Consider the following 11,812-nt stretch of genomic DNA (forward strand, 5'->3'; position numbering starts at 1 on the left):
CACACTGAACGTCCTTTTCAAAAAATTTATGTCGATTTCTTGGGACCATATCCCCGGACCCGTTCAGGAAACACACACATTTTCATTGTTTTGGATCATCGAACAAAGTTCGTTTTGTTAAAAGCCTTTTCCAAAGCAACGTCAAAAGCTGTCATTAAGTTTTTGGTCTCGGAAATCTTCCATAAATTTGGAGTGCCAGAGACGTTGCACTCAGACAACGGCAAACAGTTTACCAGCGAGGCATTTAAAGAGCTAATGATGTTATATGGGATTAATCATATGCGAACGGCTATACATTCACCGCACCCAAACGCGAGTGAAAGGGTTAATCAATCCATTTTAAACAGCATTAGGACTTCGTTGCAGAATGACCAAAGTAAATGGGACGAGAACCTTTCCCATATCGAATGTTCCCTACGTTCGACGGTTCATTCATCAACAGGTTTAACACCTTTCTATGCATTGTTTGGTTACAATATGATAACCCATGCACAAGCATATCAAGTTCTTCGAAAGATTGGTGCATTGTCTGACGGTGAAATGTGGATACTTCCTAAGTCTTCAAAAATGCAAGTCATACAGGAAAAAATATCGGAAAAACTTCATAAAGCCTACGAAAGGAATGTAAAAAGCTACAATAGAAGGGCAAAAGCTGTGACATTTAAGCCAGGTCAGGAAGCCTATCGAAAAAATTTCATACAAAGCGATTTTAAGAAGGGTATAAATAACAAGCTGTGCCGACCTTGGTTAAAATGTCGCATACGAAAATCGGTAGGAAACAGTATGTATGAAGTCGAAAATTTGAAAGGACAGTTAGTGGGAACCATCCATGCCCAGCATCTCAAATTCTGAACCAAACATCAACTCATACTCGTAAACGTTGCACGCATTCCGATTCTAGTTAATTGTAAAGATTATCCAAATAAATTCATCCTAGGTGTTCATAATTCATCTTATAATTTCAGCTCGCAAAGAATACTATAACTATTAAATATCCAGGACAAGCATAGAGCTGTCTAAATCATACTTGAATGACCCCTTTGGTCATATACACATAGATGTCAACCAACGTTTTCAAATATGCAACCATTAAATATATATAATATAATGACGTAAAACACTAATTTATTAGGAGAACAAAGTCAATTCATTTACCACTATTGTTAGGACAACTCGGTAAACATGTTCTTATAGGTACCCGGTGTTATTCATGTCGATCTAAAAAAATCTTCATTGAAAATGGTCTCAAATAATTTCATACATATTTGTCTATGGTGTCAATGTGTCTGGTATTCATTAAAAATTTACACATCTAGAGAATAAGTCTCAATAACAGCCTGAAATATTTCAGAAAATAGTTAGAAGCTTGGAAGACATGGTTCATTTGAGTTTGACAATAAATAAGTAACAGCGCAAAACCCCCATAGCAAAAATTGTTATCTGTAGCCTTTTCATAGTATGTTCAGTCGGCCTCATATTCGTATACAAATACTCCAAAACAACAGGCATGCCATAACTCGAAGACGAGAGAAAATCACCACTAACTATTTTGAATGAAAACAATTTAAGTAAAAAATAAGGTAGCATGCACATATGTAGGTATGACTTGATTGATAGAGAATACCTTTTTTTCGTATATTTAGGTTCCCGAGAATAAAAAGATAACGCCGTCCCTTCAATACGCACCGAGCAGAAGTAATAATGGATACGGAAAAATATTTTTTGTTGTCTAGTCATAATTGTACTTATTTCACATCTTCAAAGACTCTTTGGTGAAAACCATTTGGGGGCAACTTGGACTACATTTCGTAATGATGGTCATCACCGCTTTAACATACACAAGGTGCCACAGAACATTCAATAGCGATTTCACTTTTTCGTTACACATTTCCAAACACTACAAAATTATTTCATACATAAAACATTGTTAAATTTTGTAAAATAAAGAACCATAAGATCTTTAGCCACTATTTGCATATAATAACAGCTGAAGTTTGTTTACAAATTTAATGTGACAGCCGTTTGTTTACTTTGGAATACATGAAACTGAAAAAGTGATTCTCTATGATGGACGCACAGATATTGTCAAGAATACGGACGAGACGTCTGATTTAACCCCTTGTTTACACACGACAATTACTACATCACGTATTTTGTTTACAAGCATTTTTTAACCAAATTTTGTGAAAATATGACGGACGTCTGGGAGTAAAAAGGTCTTGTGTAAACGAAGAGTTGGTCTAGCCCGTAAAAAGTGAACAATGTATTTCCCAAATTTTGTTTCTCCAGAGCTGTCGAATACAAAATCTGGCTTTGTGACGTTCACTTTGACAGGGAATTTATTTGATTTGTTTTATTATTTTAAATGTCCAATAATAACGTCGTGACCATCTAGCGGGGCATAGTCGTATTATAATGAAACTCGTCTAACCGCAGTAATCCTATCGTTGTATAAAACGGGATTAGATGTTGTGGATTGGTTGTATAAAAAGGGAGTTAAGAATAACGTTCTTCATTTGACCTTAACAAAGAAAGAGGATGGAGAAGATTAATGTCAGGTGGCAATGAACACTTTGCTGTGAGCAGTGGAAAAAAAAACGACATTACCACGATATCAAGATAATAAAAAAACGGTATCGATAATAGTGAGATAAAAACTGAGATTTTAATCTAAGTGAATATTATCTATGACCAATTGTTAAAAAATACGTTAATTCTTGAATTTACGCCGCAGAGCGAATTATCAAATATTCCATGTGGGAGATTATCTCAGTTCTCATTGCACCATTACTAAGGCTCCAGGAACTGATTTGCCGAGCCCGCCACCTGTACTTGGTCAGTTACATGCACATCCCTTTTATTCACCCACGTGGTAAAGCTGTTTTGGTCATCGAAAGCAAATGGTCAGAGTGAGTACAGTACTGTAGAAAGAAATGTGAATAAACGCCTAAGGGCAGACTAAAGGTGAAAAGTAATAATGACTGTACCCGAACCTCTTAATTTCATTATACTTATACAAAGAGCATCATTGTCATAAAAAAATGGGAATTTTAGCCCAGTACTCGATATAAGAACACGTAAAATCTAAACGATCAATCCCTTTATTACAATAGAGTAAACTATAAAATCACATAGATCGATCGAATTTAAATGATTATGAATCTAATATAGACAAAAATGTTAAAAGCCTTACTGATAAACCAATTATCATAACTAAAAGAGTAAAGAATAAAAAAATCCAACCTCAATAAAAGTAGGAAAATACACATTAAATTTGAACAAACATTGTAAATTTGAAATTTCTATATTGCCATCTAAAAAAATACATATCTGTTTAGGTGTAAAACTTCAAAGTAAATTAGTTTATTTGTAAGAAGCAAACAATGAACTGTACTAGTAATAAGCGTATTAATATATGAATATAAATATTTATAAGGCTTTGTCTCCATTTAAAATAATACTACCAAATATAAGTTGAAATTGTAGAAAGTGAACAAAATGTGTCTGTAAATTTTATTAAGGACAAGCATGTAGCTGGCGTTTAGGGGAAGATAGGTTATGGAACCAAGGGAGATTTTCCAAAAAATATTAAGGGCTAAGAAAATCTCATTAGGATGATCGACAATAGGGTCATGTAGAGGGTGGGATAGCCAGGAGAATCGACAACAGCTGATTCCTCCGTTACATAACATTTCCTAACATATAAACTCATTTGAAGAATGTCCGTCCGTCCAAAAACACACTCATCCATCCGGAAGTGTCCATCCGTAGTTATTAAGAATGAAACCACTATAACAGCTGGCACTATTTTCTTATGTAAATGGATTAAGGCGGAAAGAACCACCCCGACCGACGAGCTCAAGCCGTAGATAAAAAAATAAACTCAGTTCTAGTGCCACCGCCAGCAAAAACCAAAACCGATCCTTTACATATTCTACTTTCTGCGAGAAATTATGCATTTAGTGGAATGATATGGAAACATTCAAATTGAAAATCTAACGAGTTTTCATTCATGTTTTCCAAAATATTCAATCAAATGTGAAAAATTATTTGTTTTTTAAATTCCAATAATTTATAGACATTTCCTTGTTTTGTTTACATTTACGTTGACACTAAGGTTTACAAACAAAAACAAATTTCAATGTGGTTGTTGTTGAGTTGTATTTGTTGTAGTATTAACTTTACCTTGTATTTGTTCTACCATGTACCTGGGGCTGGATTCTTGTTCTATGAAAATTTGAAATGAAAAATATTTCCTTTATAATTTTTTTCCTTTATAAAAGTTTTCATTTCACATTTTCATAGAAACAGAATTGAGCCCCTGGCCTACTTTATTGGTAGTTCGTTACAACTTCTCTTATGCCATGTTCATACCAGTATTTGAATCACGTTGTTCGCTCTCATAATGTCATGTTCACACGAGCGTTTCAATTACGTTGTTCGCCTGTCGGACGACGTACACGAATTAACCCGTTTCCACGACACCATTCGTAATTAACAGAAACATAAACAACATTTTCTTAATTTTTGTTTCCTTGTTTGCACGATAATTTGAACCGAATAGAATAGACTTTCATTCAAATGTATCTTCTATATTTAATTACACACATTTCATTCATTTTTTCCATAAATTCTGAATAATTTTGTATTTTCAATACATTTTTATATGTTTCTATTTTCAAAATTAAAGAGAGAGAGAGAGAGAGAGACATGTCCAAGCAATGTTTGTGTATACAGACTTTCAGTTATTTGTTTCCCTTTTGTTTCTGATTTTTTACGCGATTTTGGACTAATGGACAAGGAATGTGTGTGGAATTAAGAAGTAAACACAATCATCTTCCTTCTGCATCTATATAAAATGTTTAGTTCATTAATTTTCATTAATCTTTTTCTTTTTTTCTACAAATTTTTGTGTTTTCAACAAATGTTTTAATTTTGAATTTAGACATGTCATAATTAATTTTTTTCGATAAATTCTCTCATTTGTTAGAGATGAGACTTTTTTTATTCGTCGTTCAGAGAGTATTTCTTCTCGAATAACGTAGAAAAATCGTCGTTTGTTCATAGAATTTTGTGTGGGGAAATAAGTAATTTATTCGTAGTTATGGGTCGAACAACGAATAGAGAACGAACGACGTACCGTGGAAACGGGCTATAATTATGTACACGAATTAACCCGTTCATACGACATGGTACATAATTCATAGCAACATGATTTGCTCTGTTCCTTTACCTACCTGAGGTTACCATTTCTTACCATTTTTAACCTGCAAAGTGTTCCCTTACTTTAAATAGCATACAATTTATATGAGAGCAATTTACCACTTTTACCATTTTCTGCCACTGTTACCATTTTTAAAAGTAAAGGAACAGACCAATTCATATTTTCATACTTTTTATTTACTGATTTTAAAGAAAGTTTCGTCCAAAAAGCGAGTAAAATTAATTGATATGAACTGAAAAACTATTTGTTCTTCATTCAGATATCTATTTAATATTTAATTATATTAAGTGTGTTCGTTTACTCAAAATTTTTACAAATTGTTACTGGAAGTTGTTCGTTTACTCTACAGTACAATGCAAAAGACCTTAGTCGTTTACAAGAAGTTACTGGACTTGTACAAATTTGTACAAATTATTGAGTAAACGAACACAGCTATTATTTTCATTCATCTTTTCTATTTTTTCCTCACAATTTTGGTGTTTTCAGCACATTTTTTAATTTTTCTATTTTCAAAATTAACGAGAGAGACACCTGCCAAAGTAACTTTTTGGTATACAGACTTTCTGGCAGGAATTTGATTTTTGTTTCTAAATTTGTACGCGAATTTGAAACGATGGACAAGAAATGCAACTGCAATAAAAGAAAAGAGAAAATTTGCTATGATTTGAATGTATACTAGTCGTTAAACCGTTAACTTTTTATTCATGGTTTGCAGTTTTTCTAAAAATGTTTGGGTTTTTAATGAATGTTAAATTTTATACTTTTTGTGTCATAATTAATTTATTTCGATAAATTCCCTCATTTGTTAGAGATGGGACATATTTTATCGTCGTTCTGAGAGTAATTTAAATTGAACAATGTACACAAATCATTGTTCGTTCTCAAAATTTTGTATGGGAAATGAAGTAATTGTATCGTAATTTGGGGTCGAACAACAAATAGAGAGCGAATTACCGCCAGTCTGAACAAGGCATAACTCTTGTGTCAGACACTGAAAATAACACATGAAAATATTTTAGCTTTTAGGAGAGAGCGGAGGTGAAAGAGCTCCCTTTCTCCCTTCTTACCCATAAGCTCAAACCATTTTCATGAAAATTTTCATAGTCTGGCACAAGACTAAGGTTCTCTTGGCAAATTTTTTCTCCAAGTCCCCACTTAAAGCGGGGTACACATGATCGGTTTGACTGTCGATTTTTTGGAATTATCGATTACTGCCAAACAGTCCAGCACCACAAAATATTTTGTGGTTGCCTGATGACTGTCAAAGGAAAACGGCCACACTGGCAAGCAACCGATTATTTGAGCAAAACTGACAGTCAAAATTGATCGTGTGTACCCCGCTTTAAACATCATTCATGATTTCGGCTAGGTTGGCAATACGCTTTTAACAAATTGCCAATCATTTGAATTCTCCAATACCTTCAATTTGCATTTCAAGTTTTTAACCATTTTATGCCGGCTGTTTTGTCCAGTCTACAATTTACAGTCAGTCTTTATTGTTTCTGGAAGTAAGTTGGCGGAAAAGAAAATTAACCTCTTTTTAAGGAATAGAAATCAGACCACAATATCTAATCTCATGTTGGAAAAATAGGTGCAACAGTAACTTGAATTTTTGTTCTGATTTATTGCAGATTTTATTAATAATCATCATGCTCAGACGTAGTTTACGTTTATATCCAAGTGGCTTGAAGTGAGTATATAATATAGATATTTTTTAATTGTTATTTTATAACTTGTAGATCTGTGTTGTTTTTTATTTTGTGAACATTTATTTGAAATCAATGGAGGTCAGGCAATTAATCTCTAGCCATCCATCCATCAAGTTTATCTGGAAGGGGTGATTCAACTCGACTGCACAAATATTTGCAATCTCACTGTTGTGGTTTTCACTTTTGCTTGGTTGCTTGCTGTTGTTGTCTTAAGTGATTTTGTGTTGTCCCCCATTTAAAAATTTCCACAAACAAATATGAAATTTATATATAAAAAAGCCAAAATACGCAAAAAAAATGTTCACACACACAAACAGCCACATAGCAAACATTTCATATCTTCTTTGTCTTTCAAATAACATTTCTTCGTTATGAATTTTTGGAGAAGGGGGAGAAAAATGCCTGACTTCTAACAAGTTGTGTCTTTCTAATTTGCAATTATTTAGCAGGTCTATTTCTAAATGTGCAAAAATAATACGTATTTGTAAAAAATGATTTGTTTATTTTTGTTATTGTTATTCTACAGTGTAGCCAAAATGAGTTCCACCAGCCAATTGGGGGATTTGGGTAGCGGTGCTGGAAAAGGTGGTGGTGGTGGCGGATCTATTCGCGAAGCCGGTGGAAGCTTTGGCAAAATGGAAGCTGCCCGTGAGGAGGAATTCTTCTACAAAAAGGTAGGCAATTCATAATTGGTAGAATAATGTTAAATGTTCGTGGCCGTTGTTAGGGCAAATGATGTCATCGAAAACATTTCACAAAGTGTTTTCTTTTTGTTGGAACAACATTTTTGTTGTTATCATATATGCAGTAAACAATCGATATGAGTACATCATATATACATACATACAATAGGGGGAATGTCATTGACGTTTTGGGAATTTTCGTCCAAAAATCTATAAGAAAAAATGCTCCACCATCGAATGAAAGATATAATAACCTCTTTATTCCGTATGTATGTATATTATCTTATTGGAATATATATACTTAAATACTTAATCTGTCTTAAATTCTTAATCGCTTTAGCAATATCCACCTGTGTATCCAACCTTTTTTAACCCTCAGCCTTTAGTCTAAAGAGGGGATGTCCGTCCGTCTCATCACCTCATCAGTCAAATAGAATTTCAGCCTTTCACAATGTGGAGGCAGCAGATCATAAAGCTATCCAATCACACACACACATCAGACATAGTCATGTCATATAGTTAGATGTTGGAAACAGGTCTACTGCTGACAGGATCGATCTTTTGGGCGGGGACAGCCGACACGGGACCCTAAAAACTGTTGAAGATAGCTTAGAGAAACCAAATAGGGCACTCCTCGAGCAAATGGAAAGACTTGTTCCAGAATAGCAGAGCTAGGACATGCTACTCAATTTGACCCTAACTGGCGACGATCTGGACTCCACTGTGTCAGACAAGTCTACTGGGGTAGATAAGAGTAGGATGGTGGAAGGGATTATGGACTCAGATGTTCAACTGGCAACAAGCCCAGTTCCAGGTGATCATATATCGGCACATACCGGTAAAAAAACTTTAAATGCGGGATGCAACAAGATCATTGATTGTTGATAGGGAATCCATCGAGGCTTCAACAACAGTCAATGACCCTAAGGAAAAATCTGCCAGAGAAGTAAAGGATACAAAGCACTATAAACGTGATGAATGTACATTCTGAGAAGAAGGCCTTCATCATCAGAAGCAAACTGAGGTACAAACATGAAGAAAAACGTACCCTGACACGAACTTCAGGTGGACAAGTTGCTCAAGTCAAAGCCTTTTAGAAAGCTGCGGCGGTGTCAACGTGGTTGGACCAAGAAACCATCATCATCTTAGAAAGCGGGCAAAGTTCACATGGTCCCAATCCTCACCCAAGAAGACGATGACTTTTCGGGTGGTCAACCAATAGACGCATGGACACGACGCACTATGTCGTGAGTTCATATTAACTGTGGCCAAAAATAGAAGGAGTTGTTGTAGGTGCATCAATTTTGGTACACGTACCTATTATTGACTTACAATCTCCAGGACAAAAACTGGGATGGTCGGTCCACGTTTTGATATAATAGCCCCCATAGAACAGTACCTCCCTATTTTCAGTATTTTGAGAGTTTTAGTCATAATGACCAACCGAAATTACTGAAATTTGGTGGTTAGTCTTGGTAGTTAGTATGAAACATTCCAACTGAGAATTTTGGGTGTAGGTCCACGTTTTGATATAGCCCCCATAGAACGGTACCTCCCAATTATCGGTATTTTGAAGATTTTAGCCTCATTATTACACCGAAATTTCTGAAATTTGGTATTTAGTCTTTGTTGGGGGCATACAACTTTCACCTTGAATTTTGTCTGCATAGGTCCGGTTCGCTTTGTTAAAATAGAGGGTAACCCCTGAGTGAGGTGGTCGCAGAAAAGAAATGACATGTTCGTCTGCATCGATGTACTAAGTACCACAGACTTGGGTAGCTGTATACACCACATGATCACTATTTACTTCCAATAAAAATTAAATCCATTTTTGTTCACTCAAAGCAACTTTAAAAATTTTAAATTTATTTTAGAACAATAAATTACTTTTAATATTAAAATTTTGGAGCATAATACAAGTTATTAATTTTAGTATGTAAAATAACGACAAAAATACATATTTCCAACAATAATCGGATTTGAACCTTCCCATGGACAAAACTACTTGACAAATCAATACCATCATTCAAATTCCTTCAAATTGAAATGTTTACTATAAATTCTCATCAATAAATTTGTATTCCAAATTACTTGATTTTGACCATTTTTGGCCAAGGTCGTGACACTGTGCGACGCAATGACACCCGCTAACGACCTACAAGTGGCTATAAACGAGAGAGCTTATCGCAAGCGGTCTGTTTCTGACATGACGGTAAATCAGGGTGACCATCAGTACGACAACAACTTTAAAAAGGGCATCAAGGTCATAACTGCCGTAACAAGAAATCGCGAGATTTCCTTGTTTTTTATTCGTTCCTAAGCGCGTCTGCATTTACTCTGTATTATCGGTATAAAATTGTCTTCATCTTCAAAAGTAGCTTAGCCGATTCTGTCGAAAATAATTTTGCCTGATGCAATTTTTGAGGTGTTTTCGTCAGTTTCTTTCTAATATTTGATATCTATAATTGATTAGAATTTTATACAGACTAAAAGTTTATGATGAAATACATGTTACCAATGAATCACGCAAATGCTTATCGTGCGATATGTCATATATTGGCAAAGATATAGAGTAATGATTTGATATGTTTAAAATGTTAAATCATGCAAACATAAATTAAATTAAAATGAAAAATCAATTTAGTATAACCGTCCTAAGTCATTAGGTTATTAATATTAACCCAGATATGCCCAACGTCCTATATATAGAACACAAAAAATTCTTGTTTTCATGACATGTCAGCTTTATCAAAGTAACGTTTTTATTTCTGACCTGAAGGATATAGCTAGAAATACATCTGGACACCATTTCGAGGGGGCCCAGTACAAAAACTTTTAATTTTTGTGAGAAAAATATAGAAAAATTGTGTAAAAAATGATCATGGTCACTATCAAGCCTTGGGCATATCTGGGTTAATCCCATTGATGCACTCTGCGATATCCTATAAAAATAGTACAGAATGACTTCTTGAGGGGACAGAGGATTTTTGACTTGTTCTAATTCTAATTAATCATGTCAAGATCCTCTAAGTTTTTTGATCGTCAAAAAGATTTTAATTATATACTCATCCCGTTTTCATTTAAATTCCTAAAGAAATAATCTTTTAATGTTTTTCATTTCCAGCAAAAAGAGCAATTGGAACGTTTGAAGAACGACCAAATCCATCAAGCTGAATTCCATCATCAACAAATTAAAGAACACGAGGAAGCCATTCAACGCCACAAGAAATTCTTGGAAAATTTGAGCAAATAAATGTGCACAAACAAATGCATCTCCCTCCATGGCCGTTTCCTCAATGTTCCAAACAATAATGGCCGAATTTAAAGTTTTTGCGAAACATCACCTTTACAACAACCTTATATTGCAATGATATCAATGATCCTTAACACGATTTGCCTATAGCTTATTGCACTTAAACGTAACTAAAAAGTAATTTATTTAATAAAAGTTTACAACAAAAAAATAGACTTTTGGAGAAATTTACAAAGTTTGCAGAAGTCAAACATTGTCACTGTCTTAATTTAACGAATTCTTTTGTTGTTTTTTGTATTCTTGGCATTTGATATGCTTGTGAAATATTGTTTTGATAATAAAACTTATTTTTGATAAATGAAATATTAAGGTATTTATTTAAATTGTTGTTGTATTTTTTGCAAAAATGTTTGTTTTCGAATTTGCGTGGTTTGCGTCCAGTGCATTTGGTATTTTCGTGGGGAGCAGATAAGTGAAAATGCATGCAGGCAAGATAAGAATTAATTTTGAATTTTAGATAATAAATAATAAAGCAAGGTAGTACACTTATGAAAATATTTATTGGAAATGTTTAAACGATTCTGAAATGTTTGATTTTATATCTCAGCTTTGTTGCTTAAGAACAAAGACGACACGAATATAAGTTATATGCTTCAGCTACTCGTTGATTTAAACCGAGGTGCCCCGCTAGGGATAACAGTATTGGCGCGATGCGGAAGCTTAATGGGGGAAATTGGGACCGACCAAAGTTTATCCACGTAGCGGTTCCGTACGAATTATAGATCCCCTAATGCCTGGGTGTCAGGCGAACATGTGCCTATCGGTGTTCCGAGGTTTGCAGTTAGGGTACCAAATGTATTAGTACGGAGCCTCGTTGAAACATGGGTGCCTCAATGCCGTATAGACTTAGTTGTCAAGTCCTTGGCATAGTATTGGAGGGCTA

The 11,812-nt window shown here is 34.5% G+C and overlaps 1 protein-coding gene across 2 annotated transcripts; it reads left to right on the forward strand.

The window, feature by feature from the left end:
• The first annotated feature begins 2,570 nt into the window (after positions 1-2,570).
• On the forward strand, positions 2,571-11,232 carry LOC141406034 (ATPase inhibitor mai-2, mitochondrial). 2 transcript variants are annotated; one of them, XM_073991043.1, is made up of 4 exons: positions 2,571-2,909; positions 6,856-6,914; positions 7,460-7,607; positions 10,741-11,232. In XM_073991043.1, the coding sequence occupies exons 1-4, from the start codon at positions 2,901-2,903 to the stop codon at positions 10,867-10,869; spliced, it is 345 nt and encodes a 114-aa protein (XP_073847144.1). In that variant the 5' UTR covers positions 2,571-2,900; the 3' UTR covers positions 10,870-11,232. The 2 variants fall into 2 exon arrangements, with proteins under 2 accessions (XP_073847144.1, XP_073847145.1); XM_073991044.1 differs by lacking the exon at positions 2,571-2,909 and adding an exon at positions 6,627-6,732.
• The last annotated feature ends 580 nt before the right edge of the window (positions 11,233-11,812 follow it).

Source organism: Musca autumnalis, unplaced genomic scaffold (genome assembly GCF_047663935.1).
Source record: "Musca autumnalis isolate F117 unplaced genomic scaffold, ASM4766393v1 scaffold_5, whole genome shotgun sequence".
In the NCBI taxonomy this organism is placed as follows: Eukaryota; Metazoa; Arthropoda; class Insecta; order Diptera; family Muscidae; genus Musca; species Musca autumnalis.

Bases quoted from the DNA above. Each gene is read 5' to 3' on its own strand.
- LOC141406034 (XM_073991043.1), top strand. The intron at 6,915-7,459 runs GTGAGTATATAA...GTTATTCTACAG, and splicing joins TTATATCCAAGTGGCTTGAA to TGTAGCCAAAATGAGTTCCA. The intron at 7,608-10,740 runs GTAGGCAATTCA...TTTCATTTCCAG, and splicing joins AGGAATTCTTCTACAAAAAG to CAAAAAGAGCAATTGGAACG.